The following is a 24,264-nucleotide window of genomic DNA, read 5'->3' on the forward strand; positions in this document are numbered from 1 at the left end:
GTATGTTTCACCCAAAGCTGTCTAAGAATCGCTGCGATGGGTTTGATGAGTAAAGTGAATTGCGTGAGTGGGCTGCAGCAGTGCGCCGGTGTGCAGCTTCAGATGACTAATATACATAAGTTGATGTGGGAGGAGTTTGTAAACAGGTTACAGATAACAACTCATTTAACCCGCAGAGCCCCACCTGCTGCTCGGTCAGGGTGTCGGGCTCCAGATGGTCTAAGATTGGTTTTTCACAGGCCCAAAGGAGAGACAAGTCACAACAACAAGACACTTATAGCTGCTCCGAGTGGGTGTGTGTGTGTAGTACAGTATGTGTGTGCAGGGGGAGGCAGAATCATTACTGGTGAAGTTAAATATAATAAGTGAACTACAAACATGCACATGAAGTGTCTGCCACTTTCAATTTGCCGTGTTGATCAGATCCGAGTGACAGATATGGGTCGTTTAATTTAGGAAATACCACCTCCGTCGTGACGCTTCTGCTGCTGTGAAGAGAGCCATTATGTGGGGCATGCTATTAAGGCATTAAACCATTGATCACTGTGAGAAATAGATTTAATCTAAATCATAGAAATAGTCTGTATTTGATACAATTTAAAACTAAAATACCAAAACAGTTTTATTAAGCTACACTGACTTTGCAGCTTTACTACCTCACTGACCAAATTAAGTGCAAGTACCTTTAGTTTTTTCAGTTCAATTGAATTATTTTTCACAATAGTAAACTTTATATAAGGCACATACACACACACACACGTAACATATACACATGCACATTTACACATTCATGCTTCATACATGCTATAGTGTGAGGTGTTTTTTTTAATATGCTCTTTATCTTATTATTTATCTATTTTAAACCTAATTTTCGCTACACTTTGGCACCCAGTGTAAGTAAGAATTTGATCGTATAGAGAAACGTGTTTCTTTACTGTACATATGACAATAAAAGCTTTGAAGCTTTGACTCTTGAAGTGTATACTGTTCTCGTACATCTTCTGTTTACATATGTACACTAGTATATAAGTGACACTGTGAAAAACATGGACACCCTAAGAAGCTGTGTGACCTTATGGAATGGGGTCCACAGCCTAATTTAAACTGTTTTGCTCCTCAGTTCACCACAATGGCACTTTTTAATCTGTAACAGAGCTGCTAACTTTAAAGTAGATACAGCCGAGGGCAGTACCTGGAGGACTAAAGAAGAGAGTGACACCGCACTCACACCAAGAGCAACGTGAGTAACGTGAGGGACCAGCTCCTGCTCCTCTGCAGATGGAGCAGAGAGAAAACTAGGGGGAGTGGAGAGGACAGCGGCGTGAACCAAGTGACCTGAGCGTAGCAGAGGTGAACTGAAGCCAACTTTATGCAAATGCAGAGCGATATCAGCCAATCAGTGACCACCTTTTGACAGACACACGAAGCACTGGCACTTTGAGGTTAAGCTCCTGTAGAAGGGCTGGAGACAGCACGAAAGTCAACTGAGCGCAGGAAAGCACTTTTGTTTGCTGTTTTTCGTGACTTATCCACACTTTCGATACTCTACCCCCTGCAGTCTCTTGTGATGTCACCAATTACTGGAAATTGCAAATGCCACTGGAGTCAGCACAAATTTAGATTCAGGCATTTTCGACCAGAAAGCTGCAAAGAAAATGCTATTAAAACACCATATACACAGTTTAGTCGTGAAAAAAAGTCAGTGTTATTTCCACTTTACGCTGCGCAACATGCCAGGATTTGTGCTGGTCTCAATTTCCGACAATCTTATTTTGTGTCGCTCTCACTCTTCGCTCTCTTTCCACCTGCTTGATCTATCCTGCAAGCCAACAATTTAAGCCTCGTCTTCGATTCATATTTATTCATTCATGTAACGCGACGTGAAATGCCAAGACTACGGTGCTAAAAAGTCACTGAAATTGCGGTTAGATTTTCCGATTCACTTGGGAATTGCATCCTGAGTAGCACCAATGGGATAACAATAAAAACATTCCTTTTACTGTTACAATCTTCCCCCCTTGATAACACGACTCCTTGACACCCGTGAGTCCAATTTTATTTGTGCAAATGCTTAAAACTTATGAGCTGTGGCCTGAACCGTGAGATATTTTTACAAGGTTTAATTTCGAAAGCTATGATCCAGACGCTAACGAGGAACAGTAGAGAGTTTACACCAAAATAACTACGCAAAATAAAATCAAATGAACTTTCTAGGCAGTGTTTCCCAACCTGGGGAATAGGGACCACGGGGGGTACTTGGAATTATTTCAGATTTAAAAGAAAATTGAATTGAATTGGGACTGAGACAAAAACTTAAGTTGGTAGGTTCACTTCAGTCAGGGCTGGAAAATATTGGCAAAACTGAAATTTCGATTTTTTTTTTTTTTCCTCCATTATCTGATGCAATATTCAGATGATATTTTAACAAGTCATTATGACAGTGCAAAAATGTGCCAAGGTTCAGCTATTGCATGAACAAATCATGAACAAATCATAAGTAGAAAGGGCAGAAATATCCCTGCATACTCATTTTATTTTTAACCTGCTCTTCTTGCTGTCCCTTTTAATGGTTCTCATCATTCTCACACATAAAATCATAAATCGCACCGGAAAGCTCATTCAAGGTTAACCACGTTCGTTTGACTTGCAGCTCTGAGTTTGAAGCCTGAAGCAGCTGGTGGTGATGATAGTCAGTTGGCAGGAGCGACAGCCATCACAGCCTCGAGCCAAGCGTCCTTTTTATGATGACAAAAGGTTAGAATACACCGTCTGGCCTCAGCTGTTTTGATGCATCACAATTTTGACTGTTCTGAAGTTGTGAGGGGGGGGGGGGGGGGGGGGGGGGGGGGGGGGGGAGTTATTTTTGGTAAATGATAAGGCAATTTCCTATTTGCCAGATATGACGCTATTATTGTAATCAGGGATATTGTAACCCCTGACAGAGGAAGTGGAAAGACGTCAGACGCAGGGAAATAAGGAAGCGTAAAGACAAACTCTGGGTGTAAGAGGTTTTAGCGGCCAATAGAAAAGGAGAGTGTTACATCGTTTGAATTCGGAGCGCGTTGGATTCAGGGTGCGTTACACTGTTTGAATTCAGCGTGCACTGAATTCAGAGTGCGTTACATCGTTTGAAATCAGAATATATTGTATCATTTGAATTCAGAGTGCGTTGAATCCAGGGTGCATCGTATCATTTCAGAGTGTGTTGAATTCACAGTGTGCTAAATTCAGAGTTTGTTACACCGTTTGAATTCAGAGTGCAATGAATTCAGAGTGCGATATATCATTTGAATTCAGAGTGGGTTGAATTCAGAGTGCGTTTTATCATTTGAATTCAGAGTGCGCTGTATCATTTGAATTCAGTGTTCCATTGATTGAATTCAGAGTGCATTTCATTGATTGAATTCAGAGTGCATTACAGTGTTTGATTTCAGAGTGTGTTTCACTGATTGCATTCTGAGTGCATTGAATTCAGAGTGCACTGTATCATTTCAGTGTGTGGTGAATTCACAGTGTACTAAATTCAGAGTGTGTTACATCGTTTGAATTCAGCGTGCATTGAATTCAGAGTGCGTTATATCGTTTGAATTCAGAGCGTGTCAGATCATGCTGTATGTCTGAAATCATTTTTAGTGACCATAACAGAAAACAGCATACAATGTAGGTGGTCATAATGTTTTGTATCATCATGGAGCGAATTCAGTATCAAGAGAATACATTTTGTTTGGGGGACAGTTGAGGGTCTGTCACCTGCTTCTTTCAGTGGAGAGGTTATTGCTTTGCCTGGACTGTCCCATAACATGGTATTAAAGTCATCTCCATGGAAACAGGCAAGCGGAAGGTCAGATTTGTGGAGAGGCAAGCCTGCAGTTAAAGCACCTGTAATTGAATAAATGCAAGACAAATGTGTTTAATGCCTTACTATGGGACATTCCAGGCAAAGCAAAACATCTCCGTGCAGACAAATAAGTGACTGACTCCCCACTAGAAAAGTTATATACACCTGTGACACAAACTAAATCAGAATATTCATTAGATATTCTTCACCACATTGAATACAAACGTCCTGGTGCATATTGCAGCAACTATTTTTACCCATCGGCACATGCTGTGACCGTATTTGGACCGAACCGATTCTTTCTGCAAGACTTTTTTGAAATGAACTTGCCTTTTCCATACCATTCTAATTTCCCCATGTGCCCCTTTTACATTCGAGGTCTTCTTTTCACTGCATAATTGATTGGCCTCGTTTAAACCCATTTAACATGCTATACACAAATCCTCACAACGCTCCTTTCACTCTTGACAAGCCGTTTATTTTTTCCACTCCACTACGAGGCAATGGTATGAATATGTATCAGTATCTTTCTAAATGGCTACAGGTGGGGGGAGCATCCTGTCGGCATAGTCCTGTCTTTGCTAGTCTGTCGGCAGCAGCGGGCTCCCATACTGCTCTGTTTTCCGCCCGCACCCCCTGTTCATGAGAGCAGAAAGAAGTCTGGAGGCGGCGTGATGCCCATCTAAATGAGCAGAGGGGCGTGTGGGGGGAACAGGCGTAGGACAAAAAGGGAGGCGGGGCAAGGAGGCGAGCTGTTGCAGGTTGTAACATACAGCGCGGAAGCCGAGGGGGGGACCATTATCAAAAAATAAGGAGTGAGAGAGAAAGGGAGCGCGGAGTCTGCTGGAGTCGTGACGCTCATCCCAATGTAGCCGTGCAGAGGCTGGAGAGAGATCAATGTCTCACGGAGCTGTAAATAAGGTCTGGACAAATGGAATCCCAAACACAAGTGGCAGAGAATGCCCGGGACTTCCTTATTCACTTGAGGTAGTTTATGTGAACCCCTAATCCAAAATTAAAACCCCCCACCTCCATCACAAGGCCTCAACTTCCATCACTGCAAGATATCGACTCGTAATTCAACCTTGTGAGATCGCCGCAGTGCACAAGACCAGGTTACATTACTGGTAAAGCTCACTGCCTCAGCGTTTTAAAAGTCAGTCGATTTTGACCTTCACTTTATGAATCCATGGATCAAGTACAGCACGAGCTTATAACAAGCTTTATTATTATTAAAAATATGCGTCAGTGGATCGTCAGCCCTTAAATTTAGATCTAGACATGTGTGTTGAAGTGGTTTCTCTGCGGCTGGGGTCGGAGATCAGGATCACTTTCCCACTCGACACCAATGTTCTCTGGTTGGAGGAAACATTGGCTGCAGTGCTTCTCCCTGCGGAACGAGATTTTATTTTAACACCGCTCTTTGAAATCGAGTCCAAAGAAAAGGGTTAGTACTCACTTTGCCGGTGGCACTGTGATTGACAGGAGTCCAGGCTGCTGGGGTAGCACACTGATGTAGAACAGTGGATGTACACCTGAAGCAAGTTAGGGAGAATGGTAAACCTTTAAAATGTTTCAGGTCGGTAACTAAAACAGTCAATTCTACATCATTCGAGTTGTTTTTCACGGAGGCTTTTAACACGTTTTGTTACTTACCGTGTCCTGGTATGGAGCGTACGTGCTTTGATCCACAAACGTGAACATCTGTACAATGAATCGTTTGTAATGTGTTGGATAATCAAGGCCAGAATAGGCTTCAGTTGGCACCAGTTTGGTCAGATAATGGTCCTCAGAGTATGGGCAACTGTTCCAAAAGAAGAATTCGTCAAATGTTAAAACGTTTTCGCTAAAAATACACTTACGTAACGTGTTTGTAGTGTGGACATGATTAACTAAAAGACATTTATGGTTAGAAATCATGCCAGAATTCAACAACTTAACTATAAGGCTTCACAAATTGGCACTGACCCAATCCAATAATGTAATGTCAAAGTAATGCGTATACCATGGAGTGAGCGAGGAAGTAAGTAATAGCCTTAAGTGCAGAAAAGCAACATTTTCTAATCCAAACCCGTCTCACCCATTCAGCAGGAGGTCCCACTGAGGCATGCTGTGTGGGGCAGGGGCAGACGTGGCCCAGCAGTGGTCCAGGGTCAGGACCACATTGGGGTCAGACCGCTCCAAGATCCGCACCTCCACATAGACCGGATCTCTCAGGGCTTTGGTGATGGGATAGTCTGCTGCAGAGTAGTAGGAGCTGTACGCTGCCACCTCTAAAACAGAAAAGAGATGTGACTGGCAGTGTTAGCACCAGCTGATGGATCCACACAGGTTTTTAACTGACCCTCGACACATCCCTTTGTGTGACATTGCCCATTCCCCAGTCTGAGCTCCACCCGGAGAGGCCCCGCGGCGGCGACAGGGAGGGGAGCGGGGACATCATTTACCTCCATGACAACAGCCTGGGCCGCAGAGCCAGAGTACCGGCACTGAAACAGCAGTCTGCAGAGAGAAAGAGGGATTACAGCCTCACGCACTGAATCACATCGGAACATGCATGTGCTGTGTTTTTAATAGGCTGCTGTGGATAAAGTGGAAAAAGCTAAAAATACAATAGGTGTCAAGGCAGGTTTAGCAATGTGTTCATATTCTGGATGTATAAATTAATTTTTATACAAGAACTGAACAAGATTTGTTTTAGCAAAGATAATCAAGAGACATCCCTCTTCAGCTTAAGGGTTTGATTTTGAAGTGTTTGTCAGGCGTCTTCTCAAATGCAACATTTCTACAAAATCCAAATTGTGGTTGTCACTTTGAACAGAGGAAGGAATATTTTTGCCATGTCATTTTAAACTGAATCTGAAAACCTACTTCTTTCTATTTGAAAACTTAAAAGATGCTATGGGCTTTAGGTCACACTCATAACTGGACCAGCCTGCGTTCTATTCCCTGTATGACCCATTTGTTCCTCACCATCCAATCTTCTTTATTGCCCCCTTCTATTCTTAAAGGAGTGTTTAAATATCATAAATCATTCTTATTTGGCTGCTGGGCAACAGGTTAGCACAGTTTTAATGAATTGCAGCAGGAGAGAGGATGCTCTGCCTGAACTCTAAAGCATGTCCTTTGAGACGATTAAATGTGACCCAGTGTCCTCTGTGTGTAATGAGACTTAACTCACTCAAAATGGCTGTCTCTGGTGATTGATCCTTTGGGTCCTATTCCCACCTCATACGCTGAGGACATGTGGTTTTCATAAACAATGTAGCCATCTTCCTCCTGCAGGATAATTAACGACAGAGATATTAAGATTACAGGCTCAGGAGGGCGCACAGTGTTTAGATTTATCGAAACAGTGAAACTCTAACTCGTGTCATTCTGCACAGTTTGTTTGAATTTAAAATCTGCATCTTGTTTCTAGAGACAGTATTCTGATTGTGCCTGGATTGAATATATAATCCCAAATAAACTGAAATCCAACATCTCCAGGAGTACAAAATGTCCCATCTTTCATTTATAAAACCTGATAAAAAAAAAAAAAAAAAAAAAAAAAAAAAAAAAAAAAAGACTCATTCATGTAATATGTCATCTATTTCAGTGTTCTCTCAAATGTTAATGCGCCTGCAGGTTTGAAATTAATCAGTTTTTTTCCCTTTATTACACAAAATTTATCACACCATTTCTTCCTTTTTGGTTTGGTTCCTAATATTCACCTCATCCACACAACCTGCAAAAATTATATTCGCTTTTTAACCTTGACCTGCAAGTTCAAAATGTTTCATCATTGGGGAGGATGCTATAATCCTGTGTGCACACATTTTTACAGAGACAACGGCGTTCTACTCACTACTGCTCTAGTCCCACATTGCATCACTGTAAACTGGAAAATGGTGAACTCTGCTGTGACGCCGGCCGGGCTGCAGGACTCATGACTCGACTCCAGGAGACTCACAGACTCCACGTCGATGCGCGGCAACGTGGCATCCCTCGCCACGACAACCACGAACTGCCCGTCTCTGGTACACTGCACTGTCACTGGAGAAGAAAAACAGGAACTACTTCACCAACTACAAATACTCAGGCTTACTGTAACTGAGTAGATGTTTGGGGACAACTGCATTTCTTTGAGTAGATCTTTAAGCATGTACTTGTACTTTTAAGTGAGTTCTATTCTAACCAGCTAAACAAAAAAACTAAGAAGTACTGTGCCAGTCCCAACCTGGATTTAGCCCTCCTATCTATATATAAAAAAAGAATATATATACACACACAGAGACATAACTGCACTATATACATGCGCTGAAAACACACTTTGATTGTTTTCATCCAGTTTTACAGTTTAAAAACATCTAAATTTGTACAAAACGCTACTAAAATTGCTTAAAAACGCACTTGTAACTTGTAATTTGAGTAGTATTTTCATGCATACTTGATAGTTTCACTTAAGTACAAATATGGCAGCCGTACTTGTACTTGTACTTGACCATAGTATAAATGCACAGTACTCCATCACTGACACACTATTTACCATGACAGATCTTTACCTGCTTTCCCATAGTAACAGGTGAGCCCGTCATAGCAACAATCTATGTTCTGACACTGCTCCGGGGTAACATCTGTGCGTCCGCAGCGGATCTTGGCGCCGTCCTCCACTCGGCATTTGTCAGAGGGCGGTGGCGTGACGGTGGGCACGGGATTCTTGGGTAGCTGCTGAGCCCAGGGTTGTTGTTGCGTATAACTGGGTGCCCACTGGCTCTGGACACGACAGGCCAAAACAAGAAACACCACCGCACCAAACAGACTCGTGAAACCCTCCATTGTGGCGAGTTACTGTTGATGTTGATGTTGATGATGATGATGACGGTAGGCCAAAGAGGGGCATTGCTGGCATCGCTTCCATGTGAGAGGCTTTTGTGTTGTGATGGATTAGGTATGCAGACAGTGCCACCCCTGTTGTTATTAGTGGTTAATTGTGTGCCAGCCCTGCAGAGGTAATGAGCTCCACTCAAACAGGTGGATGGTGCTCGTTTATCAGCAGCTCATGTGATCAAAGATGGGAATAAAAACAGTTCAAGGTTGCTTTAGAGTGACAGAAACTGATTTAAGATTGAATTCTGGTTCATAGCGGTTTGGGTTTTGTTCTTTCTGCACAAGTGTCATGTTTGGTGAATGGGTGTGAATCGCTGGCGTGTGTCATTGTGCAAGATTTCTCCCAAAGTTAAATGCTTTCCACGTTCTATTTTTAATTTTTCTTCAAGTTTGTCGCGGTTGTAGTTTCTGAAATGGAATGCGGAGTAAGTGAATGAGAAAACTGTTTAACAATAAATAGTTTTTGGCTTTGAAAAATGTGTTTTTTGTAGGTTTATATTCAAAGCGCTGTCTGGTGCCAAAAATACAGGAGGCTACTCGTATTATAAATAAGGCTGTGGATGACTAAAGTGTTTTTTGGTTGACTAAAGGCGTTGTATGTACATTGAGTGAGCAAAAGAGGAGCAGAGTGAGTTTTTGTGCAAGATTGTAATGAGATTGAGAGACTACTACTATGCAAAATGAAGTACCAGGACAGGATCTTCATAAAGAAAAAGGTTAAAATCTCTTGCAAACTCACTCCACACTTTCTCCCTTCTGCTGTCGTCCGTATAAACCCTCATAATCCAAATAATTAATGCATCAGCTAATATATTTATTTTGTTTTTTCAAGAAGTCCCATTGAGATTGCGTCTCATTTTCGAGCGAGTCCTGAGTACACAGTTAAAACATAAACATTTGCACTTAATAAAATGAATAGTAATATGTACATTTAAATATTTACTGAGCCTGTGGTCCATGAGATTAGTTAAAACGATCACAACGGGCCGAAAAGAGGACAGATATAGTGTGTTTAAATTCACTTAAGGGAATTATACTGTTTAGCTTTAGTTGGTTTATGAGAATGTTGCATAAATGGGGAGGCATAGAATCTAAAATCAGTTTTCCCTTGGTCTGTGTAGGTTTGTGGTAGTGTTTAGGTCTGTTTCTCCTGAGTCCTGCTGTAGTAATGATGAGAATCTGATTAATATATGGGGCAACAGTAGCTCAGTTGAGTGTTTGTCCACTGATATGTCGACATAAGCCACTGACCCACAGATGAATGCTGTCGTTGTGTCCCTGGGAAAGATGCACTGCCTGGCCAAAAAAAAACGTCGCCACCTAGATTAAACTAAGCAAATAGGTACGAGCCAATATATACGAGTCAGGTCGAGGTTCAGCAACAGTCTGTGCTCAAAGAATGAGGTCAGCTGACACCTGAATATACTGAATGACCAGGTTATTCCATCGATGGATTTTTTCTTCCCTGATGGCACGGGCATATTCCAAGATGACAATGCCAGGATTCATGGGGCTCAAATTGTGACACAGTGGTTCAGGAGCATGAGACGTCATTTTCACACATGGATCGTCCACCACAGAGTCCAGACCTTAACCCCATTGAGAATCTTTGGGATGTGCTGGAGAAGCTTTGTGCAGCGTCAGACTCCACCATCATCAATGCAACATCTTGGTGGAAAATTAATGCAACACTGGATGGAATTGAAGCTTGTGACATTGCAGAAGCGAAATCGAAACAGTGCCGTAATCAAAGCTAAAGCCGGAACAACCAAATATTAGAGTGTGAACTTTTTTTGGGGCCAGACAGTGTATTTAAAAAAGCCTTATATAAAAACTTGACCATTCACAAAAATTTGGTTGACTAAGACGCTATCAACCTGTTAATTTAAATGACTAGGACTGCAGTCTTACTTAAATATAATTTTTTTTTCCCAACCAGACCGATCCAGTTGGTTCTATGTAACTTGTATTGCTTTTCCTGTTCGCATGTCCCGGTCGTATTCAGAAATTTTTCATTTTGCCCTTTTGGAAACGGCACAGTTCTGCCAGTGAAGCTCAGAGTCAAACGGAGGTACAATTACTTTTCCCTAAACTTGGACGTGATAGATTTTCTACCGTCTTTGATTCGTGGTGCCTCGATGTGCTGTGGGAAAATTCTGCTGTCTCATTTTCACCTGCTGCCCACCTGTGCGGCCTTAATATAACCGTGCTTCCCCTGTGTCTCCAAAACAGATGTATGGGCGCTACACACAGGAGCTGGGTGTGTATGCCAAGGAGGAAGCGGCGCGCCTACGTGACGGGGGTGTGCGGGATGGAGGGGGGCTGCGGAGGAACACCAGCGTCAGGAGCAGAGCGGCGGATCTGCTCGAGTATGAGAAGGACCCATGTGCCAAATGCCAAAGTAAGTCCACTCACACGCTCAACACTCCAAAGGCATTTTTAGTTATTATATAGATTATTTTGGGTGTTTTGTGCCAGAAAAATGAAACACACTTCAAGAACAAGCAAAACTGGATACTTTGGTGTCACAATCATGAACTTTTATGCTCAAACCTGCACCTGTTTTTAATGTTTTATATGGACTTATGTACAAAAGTCACTGACACTTTTAAATCTTCAGTAGCTCCTATAATTCTTAAGTTATACTCACGAAATTTTAGCAGTAGGTAAACTGAACCTTCTGAGATTTTTGGCAATATATACGGTCATAATTGTTCACTTACACTTGAACTTATCACTACTTAAACTAGGGGAAGTAAAAATGACCTAATTTCCTGCTTATGTCTCTTATTTGATCCTCAATATTACGTTTTAAGTCGTTTATTAAGTCGTCTGAGGTTTATTCACAAACACTTTTTCTTTAAGATCGCCCCACAGGAAGAAATCAGGACTAGTCAGGTCTGTGGAGATCACATACTGCCCCCTGTCTTTGAAAACACTTATTATTCCTTTAATGGCGTTTACGCTCGGGGCATCTCTGGTATTTGACCCATGTGACTCAAAGTTCCACTGTACAATGAGGGTTCGTTCCTCGGTGCTGTATTTGCTCAGATTAATGTCGAAAGGGTCGTTCTAAATGCTCGGAAAAAATAAAAGAAAACTATTTAGAAACAAAAGAGTCAAGAATTTTTTTCATCTGTCAGTGACTTGTTTTTGCCAGTTTTTTCTTTGTATTGTATGACCCCCATGACAAAGAGAGTCTAAGTGCTCTCATTGGGTTCCCCTGTATAAATTTAGATAAAGAATGAAAGAAAAAGTTTACAAAAAAGACGAGTTAATGATTGACTGCTCCATATCTATCTATAAAGACTAAAAATAATAACTTGATTTAAATTGGACTGATCAAAACAACTCTTGTCATAATAACCACATGGTGCATATATGTTTTTAAATGTGTACCATGTAACTTTTTTGGTGCAGTATAAGTCACATGCTTGTTTCCACAGACATTTTATTACTTTGCCTGGCATTTTCCACAGTATGGCATTATAAAAACATGCATTCTGATTAAGAGCAGAGTCATTTCTCTTCATATCTTGACCTATAACTTGTCCTGGTGGCGTCTCCATGGAGAAATATTAGTTTAATGCCATGGAGACAAACAGGTGATGAACACATAGTGCATCTTTAACTGTCATGTGCACTTAGACCAAATAGACCATAACCTTTCGCTCATGTCTAAAGTCATTTCTAAATCAATTCAAAGAGTCTGACAAATTGTATTTTTATATTGTCTGTGGTCGATTACATGACTTTAGATCTGCAGTTAAAGGTTCTATGTTACGCAGAATGTATTATTGTGAGCTTTAAGACATGTTATAATGCTGTTATCTCCTGAAAAACAGACCTGGAGTTGTGTTTTGTTTCATTCACACATCAAAATGAGTTCAAAATGCTCTGTTGCACCTTGTGATGTCATGAAGTGGTAGCTTTCAAGTTAACCGCTACGTTTCACCTTTTGTTCAGTCGAGTTTGGCAATTCCAGGACTGAAATTATCCAAAATTATCCAGTTTAAATACACAGTGGAGCACTTCCTGTATTACCACATGATGACATCACAAGGTGGAACAGAGTGTTTTCCGTTCAAGAGAAGAACTCAGCCTAAATCTGCAGGTTTATGTATTTAAACATGTATAAATGAAACAAAAAAAACACAACTTCAGGCCTGTTTGTGACGAGGAAACATCATGACATAGATATAAAATAGCGTAACATGGGCCCTTTAAAATAACAGTATATTAAAGGCGCACTATGTCACTTTTTCATGTAATGACTCCCTCACTTTTTGCTTGTTTTCATAGAAATGTTTTGCTTAACTTGGAATGTTCTACAATATGTGATTAAACTCATCGATTTTGCGTTTACATTCACGCCATTTTTTTTTTTTTTTTTTTTTTTTTTTTTTACCTCTCCACAGATCTAGTCCGTAAATTGCTCAGGTGATCTCCTCTTGTCTCAGTGAGTATAGATTAGATTAATGCCATACAGTGAAACCTTCTAGGCAAAGCAATAACATCCATTGGACCAGAAATATTACAAAGGGAATAGAAGTGTGCAAAAATATTGAAACATTATAACATAAATCATAAAATAGTGCATTATGGGCCCTTTAATGATCGTTTAAATATTATCTAACCTGAGTTATTTTTCTACTTCCTACTTGTTCCTGTGACCACGCTCATGCTCATATTTTTTGTTCACTCTTTCTACCGAGGCAAAGCTGAGAACAGGACAATTGTTGACTAAGGCTCTGTAGAAAATCCGTCCGATAGTTTAAGTGCAGCTCCCCGGTCAGAGCGATGTGCTTTTAGTGCTTTTGTCCAGAAGGTCACCAGAGAGGAACGCTCAGCCGCGGCCCCATAATAGAAACGGGGCTGAAGCTGGAGCGTGCGGAACCGGAGCCACACTGCTTTTCAATAGTCCTCAGGTTATAAAACGCACACACAACACGAGGAAGAAGAAGCAGGAGGGATTAAACATATCCCTGCACTGACCTCCAGCAGTAGGACAGGCTCAATGTCAGACGGGTATAGCCCCCTCTGCTGGTCACGTGCGGGTTTGTCCGAGGAGATTTGACAGGTAGGGAGAAGCTGTCAGGTTTGTTTTATGTCCGGCCTCCCTGATGATTGTAGATAAGGGAGTGGCACAAGACAGGACTATATTTAAGACTGATGCATCGAGCTTTGGGAGTTTGCATCATTCACTTCCAACAACAACTTTCACAATCTGTTAAATTATTTAGAACTAGACAGAAAACTAAACGCTGAGCCAAATTTTGCCCTTTTTTTTTTATAAGATATTAAGGTCTCAGGAGTAACTTATGATGTGTCACTGTTTCTTTAAAGCCAGAATACAGTATACATAAAAACACATAATATTCCTACAGGTGGATGGGCTAAGAGCAACATTCCTAGTGGTAAATCCAAGGAATAGACAGGTTTCCAAGCTGCTCTTTATTCACATTTGAGGCGGAGAAAAACAGGTTAGAGTTGTGGTTAAATTTGCTTTTCAAATCTGCAGATATTATTCCTCGTTTCCGTGTAGTTATTGGGCCAGTCCAAATGAAAAAGGCAAGTTGAATTACTTTTTATCTTGTCTTTATTCAGCTACAAAAGGAGGCATTGTTGTCGGTTTGTCGTCATAGTGATGAAGATCAAAATGTTTGCTTTGATATCGCTTCTGAAATCGTACTGTTATATAATGTTGTGAACGCTCCTACACAACCCACAATCAGCGTTGGTATCTCAGTTGTTGGTGTTTATCCACTGGTCAGAAGGTTGGCGGTTCGAATCCCGCTCCCGCAGATGAATACTGTTGTTGTTGTTGTGTCCTTGAGCAAGACACTTAACCCACCTCACCACCGTTTTGTTGAGTGGTTCCTTGATGTAAAGTGCTTTATTTATACAGGAAGAACCAATGCGAGCACTTAGACTTTTGTTTTTCCAATGAGACCACTTAGACACTTGTTTTTCATGGGTGCGCTGTTCAAAATACAGAAAAAAATACCAACAAAAGCCATAAAAAATAAGTATATAAGTCCATCTGAAACTCATTTTCACCGAGGGCCACATCAGCAAAATGGCCGCCATCAAGGGGCAGATGTAACTGTGCGACAGGATAAATGTCACTAAATGTAACCGAATGTCGAAACTGATATTTTTAAAAGTGTGTATCTGGTCGGGACACACCTCCTCACAGACCTTCAGCTCTGCTTCAAATACGGCCTTTTACAGCCTTTTAATTATTGGACAATTTGTTGTTTTTTTGCAGACTAACTTTTGCATACTTAGCTCCGTGTTTGGTGTCAAAATGTCGACGTAGATTGTACCAACCCCGCCTCATAACACAAAAACAGGTTTTTCTCCTCAAAGCACAAACTTGTATTCACCTTCACCTTTCTTCCTCCAAACTTCCTTCCACACCGACAATTTTCCGCTTCATGAACATTTTGTGATGATTATTTGCAAATATTTCTCAATTCCACTTGCCGGGAAAATCTCATTAGTTTATTGTCAGTGCACACATTAAAGCAGCATAGACTTATTTTAAAATGACAGTCATGCCTTTTAATTTATCTTCTCACGGGCCACATAAAATGACGTGGCGGGCCGCATTTGGCATTTGAGTTTGACACATGTGATCTAAAACATTAAAAAGTTCGTTAGCATTATTATTAAGTTGAAAGTGGAGCGCTATATAAAAACACGACCAAAAACGGGACCATCATACCAGCGGGTTTGAGCTGGACCGTTCAGAAATCCCTCACAAGACGCTAAAAGGTAGAATATGTAAAGACAAACCCTCTGGAGAAGGTGTGGAACTGCATGGTTAAAGTGTAAGACTAAAATCATTTTCCTCTCCAGTCTCTGTCTTAGAGTTTTCCACTGTTGGGAGATGAGATTCCCAAATGATTCTCCACTGCTCGCAAGAAAACAACAGTGTTTTTTTTCCCAGAACGCATTAAGACTCCGAAAAGCCTCCTTCACCGTGACTTTTTCCTGTGTTAGACTCACATTTGGCGTCTCTGCAGTCTCACCTCAGCCAAACAAAACCTGTAGCTGAATAATGATGAGGTTATTACGGACTGAACTATTCACTTATGTTATTTTGATAGCGCCGGCTCCATCCACTCTGGCTCCAATTCACTTTACGTTGAAAAATTGTCGCTCATCTCTCCGTAACTGCTATTAACGCGCTCTATATTATCCTGGGTTTTTTCATTTTGATATTGTGTCTGTAAATCAAGATATGAACTTCAGTAACAGACGAATCAGGCGCTTTCTTTCTAGCGTTAGCATTTGGCCGGAGATGAACGCTATGGGTGACGCACTCACACTCACTTAGTCCACTTCTTTATACAGTCTATGGTTTATCTGTGTAATCCCTCAGTCATCCAGGTCTGAGCCATAGTAAAAGTCAAAGTTAGATCTGTCAACTGGACAAAAAGTTGGAGGAGTGAAGACGTTTCGCTGCTTGTCCAGGCCGCTTCTTCAGCTCTGGACAGATTGCCACTGGACACTGCCTTATATCTGTCTGAAGGGAGGAGCTAACTACGCTGAAACTGTAAAGCGCTATTGTCTACAGTTTCAGCCTTAATCGCCCTACTAGCTCGCTCTACTGTTGTCTTTGTTTCTTTTGTTTGCTTTGGGTCTGAGGATGGAGTTACATTTGAGGGACAGATGTCTAAGGCCCCATTTCCTATTCAAGGAACGATTGTCTTTCCGAACAAAAATTGCGTCTTTAACTCCCCTCCGTTTATTTTCTCTGGCTCAGATCTGAACCTCACTGTCTTCAAAGGAGTGGTTAGTGTCTTTGAGGTGGAGATGCATAGCAGACTGTGGTCCTGAGCTGCTCTTGCGACGGTGTTGGTACATTCTTTTATGGGGGCCTTAGACATCACCTTTTCCCAATATATAACTCCATTCTCAGACCCAAAGCAAACAAAGGAAACAAAGACAACAATAGAGCTAGTAAGTAGGCCCATTAAGGCTGAAACTGTAAACAATAGCTGGTTACAGTTTCAGTGTAGTTAGCTCCTCCCTTCAGACAGATATAAGGCAGTGTCCAGCAGTAATCTGACCAGAACTGAAGAAGCAGCTTGGACGAGCAGAAAAACGTCTTCCATCCTACAACTTTTTGTCCAGTTGACAGTCTATGGTACAGATACATATTTATGTAGATTTTAGATGCATTTTTTTATGGTTTCAGTGAAGAAGAATCAGAAAATAAATCACTTTTATTTAAAAATGACTCCCTGGTTTAAATCTTATCTTTTAATGTTGTTTCAATTCTGCAGAACAGTTTTTAGTTTTGTATTTTTCAGTTATTTTTCTTTTGTGTCTGTTGCTTTAATTGTCAAATACATAAATACATAAAACAATAAATAAAACAATCTTAAAGCAACACTGTGGAACCTTCTGGAGGCACCACGTCTCTTGCAAGATTCAGTGGTTTTATAAAGTTAAAGTTGGAGATACATACGTTTTATATTTCATACTGTGGAAGATTATAATCAAAAGAACATTTACAAGGAAACTACCAAATTAGAGTTAATGATGAGAGGTTTCTGGAGATGTAAGCCCACTCAAAGTAAGGATGCACACTTTTATTTTAGTCACCTTTTTGGTCAAAAAGTTACAAGGTGGAGCTTTAAAGTTCCTCATATGACCTTTGGGGACACTGATTAGTTTGACACTGCAGGAGAAAACAGTAGAAAACATTAAAACAGAGAAAATGTCAGCAGTCACCTCCAGTCTCTCTCTCTAAAACCTTCAAATCAGGCAAGAAATCTGAGGGTAATAATGGACTCAGACTTGACCTTCAACAGCCACATCAAGCAGCTTTTACCATCTAAAAACATTGTGAAAATTAAAGGTTTACTGTCAAAACTAGACTTAGAGAGACTTATCCATATGTTTGTCTCCAGTACATTAAACGACTGTAACGTCCTGCTCACTGGACTCTCCAAACGAGCCTTAAGACAGAACAGAACATCCAGAACACTGCTGCTCGGGTCAGGACTAGAACCAGGAAGTACTTCACACATGTGTCCTGTGGCTCAGGTCTAGAACCAGGAAGTACTTCACACATGTGTCCTGTGGCTCAGGTCTCTGGCTCCTGTGGCTCAGAGACTTTAAAGCAGCTCAGTGTGAACAAGTCTCTCCATGGACCAGCACCAAAGAACATCTCCCACATGAGCCACAAGAACCATCTCACATGAGGAGGACTAAACCAGGACTAAACCAGGTCTAAACCAGGACTGAAACTGGACTAAACCAGGACTAAAACTGGACTAAACCAGGACTAAACCAGGACTAAAGCAGGACTAAACTAGGACTGAACCTGGACTAAACCAGGACTGAAACTGGACTAAACCGGGACTGAAACTGGACTAAACCAGGACTAAACCTGGACTAAACCAGGACTGAAACTGGACTAAACCGGGGCTGAAACTGGACTAAACCAGGACTAAACCTGGACTAAACCAGGACTAAACCAGGACTAAACCAGGACTAAACCAGGACTAAACCAGGACTAAACCAGGACTGAGCCAGGACTAAACCAGGACTAAACCAGGACTAAACATGGACTAAACCAGGACTAAACCAGGACTAAACCAGGACTAAACCAGGACTAAACCAGGACTGAGCCAGGACTAAACCAGGACTAAACCAGGACTAAACCAGGACTAAACCAGGACTAAACATGGACTAAACCAGGACTAAACCAGGACTAAACCAGGACTAAACCAGGACTGAACCAGGACTAAACCGGGACTAAACCAGGACTAAACATGGGGAACCAGCGTTTCAGTTTCATACAGCTAAAACCTGGAACATTCCTCCTGAAGATGTGACTCAGGCCTCGACTTTGACAATGTTTAAATCCAGATTCAAAACGGTTCTGTTCATCTGTGAATAAGACTGAAAGGTATTCTGCACTTTTCTCTTTTAGTGTACATTTTATAGTGATTATTTATGTTTTAATTAGTTTGTATTGTGATTTTAATATCTTTCTTATTCCGTAAAGAACTTTGAATTACTTTGTGTATAAATTGTGCTGTACAAACTTGCCTTGTCTTGATTTGAAAGTCTGACTCAGGCAGTGGCTGTTTTCCAAAACGCGTCGTTGTGCCTCTGCCCTTGCGTCCACTGATCTGATTAAAGCAGAAATGATTGCCGCACAGGTTAAAGCGACAGCCGTTGTAATGGACCCATTTAAAACCATCACATTCAGATCAGGAGCCGGTCGTGATTTGTGCCTCTGCCGCCCGAGTGTTCCCATAAATCAAAAGGGGGCTTGTATTTTTAGACCGTTCTGTTGGCTTTTTTATCGCTGGAGTGATCGTCCGGCTCGCAGTGAGTGAAGTGGGTGGTATTCTGTAGTGTTTTCCTCTTATTTGTTTGTGTGGGAACATTTTTGCTGTGGGTGCTGCGGCTTTCCATGTGCCTCTGTTCGGATCAGTAGCTTTTTGAACGCCACGGCCTACACACTCAAAAAACTATCGCGTTCAACAGCCAAAAAAGATGGACTGAATCATGCACTGGCTTGGCTGTTATATAAATGTCTGCCTAGCACTGGTTCATTTTCATACACATTTTTCTCTGGTTCTTGTAGTGAATATAATTAGGACTTGTTGGTTGAAGGTGATGTAATGGGGAAGTAATAAATGAGAGAGCGCCTACGGGAGGGAGTGTGAGCCAGATTGTGCGCAGGGCCGTACAGATTGGTGCGCGTTTAAGTACTTCGACGGTAGCGTAGACGAGTACTTTCACCGGTACTAAACGTTCAGCCCAGTCAGCTTTTCTTTTTCTATTCAGTTTTGAAGACAATCGAGACAATTCATCTGTGTTTTAGTAGAAGTTAGACCACTCATTTCACTAAAACATAATTAACACAAGATTAAAAAATGTTAACAAGGGCCAAACCGCATCTTAATTACACAAGAGTTAAGATTACTGGAGCGACAGTAGCTCAGTTGGTAGAGTCCGCTGAGCCAGATTTGGTGGTTTGAATCCTGCTTTCGACATAAAACACAGAGGTTGACGGTGCAATTCCAACTACCACATATGAATGCTGTTGTTGTGTCCTTGGGCAAAACACTTATCCCACTTTGCGACCCATTGTCTGCTCACACTGGGTTATAAATGTGTGTGTGAATGGGTTTTGACTGCCTTGAAAGTGGAAAAGTGCTCAAATTTGACCATTATACTAATAAAATGAATGACCATGACTTTTATTTTGTTAAATGAAGATTTAAACTGTCAGAAAAATGAGTTTCTGTAAATTGTCGCTGCATTTTGGATGGAATTATTGGCCCTGATAATGTATGTCTGTAATATTTATTTAACTCAAGCAGCGCTGGATGAAGTGCTCAGTTTTACCACTTAAATAAAAGTACACGAGGCAAAAAGTTACTCAAATAAAAGTATCACATGAAAAAACTGACTAAAGTAAAAGTATTTAAGTACCCGATTAAAACTGTACTTTTAGAGTAATGTTCAAGTGTAAATGGAGTGATATTGAGTAAAAATGACACATATTTTGGTCGACAGTAACAACACGAATCAATTTCTTAATTTTCTCATGAATTTTGTGTTTATTTTTGTTTTGCTCAAAGCCGAAGCTCGAACTCGAAAAGTTTCCACGAACATGGTACAAATAACCACTCAAATCAGATGAAAAGTACTTTTTAGTTTTCAGTCCAGTTAAAAAATGTAGTGGAGTAGAAAGTACAGACGCTGCTCTCAAACGTGGTGAAGTAAAAATAAAACATATCCACTGTAAAATTTACTTAAGTAATGTACAGATACCTAAAAATTTTGACTACTTATACTTCGTTACCTTCCAAAACTGATCACAAGTAGCTACAATCCCACCAAACCAAGTATTAATTAGGAAAAAACATGAAAACCTGTCACTTTTGAATATATTTTCTTATGTTATTGGGACAAGACATTAACATCACTCTGTTCAAGCAAGATTTTCCATATTGTGCCTTCATTCGCTGCTTTAGTGGAACCTAAACCCCCGTGTGTGGTCTCTCCTCCACAAACCCCCCCTTGTCCCCTGTGCAGTGCTGTACGAAGACGCGCCTGTTCAACTTTGACACCTTTAACAAGTGTTGCTTCTTGTTGCTTGTGAAATAAGGATCTGACTCAAGTGTTAGTGACACATTTTAGCCCTCTCTCTCGAGACCACACATCTGTGAATGCTCTGGATTCCGAAGTGAATTCAATACTTCGACTCTATATCCGCAGACAGGACAGGAAATGGGTCCAGTGTTGCCTCTTTTAGCTGACCCATCTCCCAGTTATAATGCAGTTATTAGCACATTTCTAAACGATACTTTTGTCTGTGTTTCAGTGTGTGCGTCTCGATGCCAAAAGTTCCTCATTTCGAGAGTGGGGGAAGACTGGATCTTTCTCATTTTGCTGGGGCTGCTGATGGCCCTGGTGAGCTGGGTCATGGACTATGCGATAGCGTTCTGCCAAGAAGGTAAGAGGGGGCCAAAGAGGAAATGCTTATGACACACAGTTAGCAGCGGAGAGGTGTTAAACATTAATTTGTATTGCATCAGAGGTGTTTGCTAATTTACACCCCTAAAAGTGTGATCAACCCAGAGTGACATTTCATAACCAGTGGATATTTACTGCATTTCCTCCATGATCGCATCAAAATGAAATAGTCTTTCTTTTAAAAACACTTGTCAGAGAGTTTAGCTTTTAATAAAACTGTGAAAACGTTACAAGAATCATAAGTACCTGAATACAAAAAACTGATCGACTGTTAAAGCTTGCTCATTCTGCAGTTGTTTCAAAATAAATGGAGTTAATATGATTGACTGAGATTCAAGCGCAGGATGACGCCTCAGTTTCCTCCTGCTCCTCTCCAGCGAACCACAGCTCACTTCAACCGCACCTCTAATTACCCAGAAGCCCTTTGTACAAGCCTATCCCGGCAACACCGTCTTCGCGCTCTCGACCCCAACCCTTCGCCCTGTGTTTCTTGTTCATGTTTCACTCTGAAGACCTCACCAAGGTCCTGAATCGTCTGTGCTAACCACCTGAGACAGCGCCCCCCCATTCTGAATCTCTCCCCAGCTTCCATATCTATTCATATCAATAAATAAATAAATGTATATCACTGTTATGCCGTGGTCCTTGCTACTGAAACATGGGTTAGAAGTACGATTTCCGCTTATCCGGTGCCGGGTCGCGGGGGCATCAGTCTAAGCAGGGACTCCCAGACTTCCCTCACCCTAGACACGTCGTCCAGCTCCTCCGGTGGGACCCCAAGGTGTTCCCAGTCCAGAGACACATAGTCCCTCCAAGTACGATTCGTAGAAAAGAAAATTTGTACATGATGCTTTGAGTTTGACAACAATTTTTACTGTTATTTATCTGACAAACAATGTCTCGTTTTCTTCTTGCTCATGTACCACATAGGATTACAGATCTGTGGACCGTATTTTCCGAACTATAAGCCGCACTTTTTTTATATAGTAAAAAATAGTTTGTCCGGAGGTGCGACTTATACTCAGATGTGATTTATATGTGAACTGTTTTTTTTCTTCATTATTATGTATTCTTTGGCTGGTACGACTTATACTCCGGAAAATATGGTATGCCTGAGTCGTCCTATTGTCTACGGTTTGTTTGTAGGCTAATCTACAAGTTTCTGTTTGTTGGCTAAGTCTATTGTGCTACTTTAAGTGTTCTAAGTAGGACTCTGGCACAGTGCGCACTCAGGGCAGCACAATCGACCTAGCCTACCAACAAAAACTGTAAACAACTTCTACCTTCAGACAGATATAAGGCAGTGTCCAGCAGTAATCTGACCAGAACTATTAGTACTACCAGTATTTTTCACATAGGATTACCCCTAAACCACTTTGAGCCTGCAGCACTGATTCATAGTCTCATAGATCAGACTAGTACCCCCCCGGTGAGGTTGTAATCAGACAGGGCTTTAGCAGTAGTGTTTTATTGCGTCTATAAAAGTTTGTAGTGTTGAGGAGTGTGAAGGAGCATCCTCTCCCATGGTGTGTGTGTGCTCTTGTGTGTGTGCAGCACAGAAGTGGATGTACGGTGGTCTGGACAGTAATCTGCTGTTACAGTACATCGCCTGGGTCACGTACCCTGTGGTGCTCATCACATTCTCCGCGGGATTCACTCAGATCCTCGCCCCTCAAGCCGTCGGTAAGATGTTGTATGTAAACACTCCACGCTATGGATCCATCTAATTCCTGGTGTGCGTTTGAATATTCTAATTGGTTCCCTAATACAAGGTAAGGCCTCCGAGGACACGGGCTCGCTGCTTTTTAGCGGTCACGTCGGCACAAAGACATCCATAGTGATGAGATGAGCATACACAAAACTATATGAATATCAATCAGCTTTCTTCATCTGCTCCTCCGTCGAGCTTTAATTTATGCCTCTCATCACGTTTGCCAATAATTGCTTTCCTTCAACTTTCCTTGTCGCTCTGTCATTCCGTCACCTCGCAGGATCAGGCATTCCCGAAATGAAGACCATTTTACGAGGGGTGGTGCTGAAGGAGTACCTCACCTTTAAGACGTTTGTGGCCAAAGTCATCGGGCTGACCTGCGCTCTGGGCAGCGGGATGCCTCTGGGAAAAGAGGTACTGTTCTATATTCCACTCATTACACCTCGGCTCTGACATATCACTCCCAAGATTTCCTCTGAGTTTCCAAAGATCTAAAAATCATTGCTCCTTCAGTCTCATTAGTGAAAGTCAAGTGAAAATAAAATGTGATTTGTTGCTAATGGAGCTTGCAGTATCCATTTGGAAGAGTAATAAAATTGTTGGCAAATTTATCCGAGCAAGATTTCTGCATATATTTCAGAGCCAATGTTTTACTTACTGGTGTTATTTGTGATGTTAATGCTTTTCTTATTCTGTCAAGCACTTTGATTTACTTTGCGTCTGAATTATTACTATACAAATAAACCCGTCGTGCCTCGCCTCGTGCTCCCGGCCCGGGCCTGTGCCTATTAACATCTGTATCTGTGGTTTTCTTTGGCAGGGGCCCTTCGTGCACGTTGCCAGTTTGTGTGCAGCTCTCCTCAGTAAATTCATGGCTGCCGTGTTTGGAGGGATTTACATGGTGAGGACAAAACACAAATGCAGTAATATTGAAACTACGGTACTTTATCAAACGCTGACACAATAACTCTGAGACATGATCGTAGAAACTGTAGCAAAAACACATAAATAACACAATTAGACACTTTAGAAATTGGCTCTGGTGTTTGTAAAGTATCACCGATGCTAAGAATCTGACCAACTACAGCTCAAATATGATCAAATAGGCTTAACGCTACCCAAAAATGAAAGGTGCATGCAATATTTGTGTAGTAAAAGTACTGTTCTTTCCATCAAATACTGAGCGATAAGTTGATATACTGCAGTAATTACCATGACACGTCTACTTGAAACTTCAAAATACGCCCATATCACACTGAAAGGCATCATAACGCCACCCCCCGTGCAGTTGTCAGGAGGAGGAGAGACGTTTTTTGAAGCAAATCCC

General features: G+C 41.4%; 2 protein-coding genes across 2 annotated transcripts in view; one reads left to right on the top strand and one right to left on the bottom strand.

The window, feature by feature from the left end:
- The window catches only part of clcn2a (chloride channel, voltage-sensitive 2a), a 58,520-nt gene that overhangs the window by 12,910 nt on the left and 21,346 nt on the right, over window positions 1-24,264 (top strand). The window contains exons 2-6 of the mRNA XM_055228565.1: window positions 10,940-11,108; window positions 21,075-21,206; window positions 22,781-22,909; window positions 23,218-23,351; window positions 23,758-23,838. Coding sequence (XP_055084540.1) covers window positions 10,940-11,108; window positions 21,075-21,206; window positions 22,781-22,909; window positions 23,218-23,351; window positions 23,758-23,838 — 645 coding nt within the window. The remainder of the gene's footprint in view (window positions 1-10,939; window positions 11,109-21,074; window positions 21,207-22,780; window positions 22,910-23,217; window positions 23,352-23,757; window positions 23,839-24,264) is intronic.
- LOC117385502 (zona pellucida sperm-binding protein 4-like) lies at window positions 4,884-8,761 on the bottom strand. Its single transcript, XM_055228566.1, has 8 exons — window positions 8,383-8,761; window positions 7,686-7,873; window positions 7,020-7,117; window positions 6,183-6,340; window positions 5,919-6,111; window positions 5,495-5,642; window positions 5,298-5,373; window positions 4,884-5,228 (listed from the first exon to the last, which is right to left on the bottom strand). Exons 1-8 carry the CDS (start codon window positions 8,654-8,656, stop codon window positions 5,095-5,097), a joined length of 1,269 nt encoding a protein of 422 aa, XP_055084541.1. The 5' UTR covers window positions 8,657-8,761; the 3' UTR covers window positions 4,884-5,094.

This window comes from Periophthalmus magnuspinnatus, chromosome 17 (genome assembly GCF_009829125.3).
Source record: "Periophthalmus magnuspinnatus isolate fPerMag1 chromosome 17, fPerMag1.2.pri, whole genome shotgun sequence".
NCBI classification, from domain to species: Eukaryota; Metazoa; Chordata; class Actinopteri; order Gobiiformes; family Gobiidae; genus Periophthalmus; species Periophthalmus magnuspinnatus.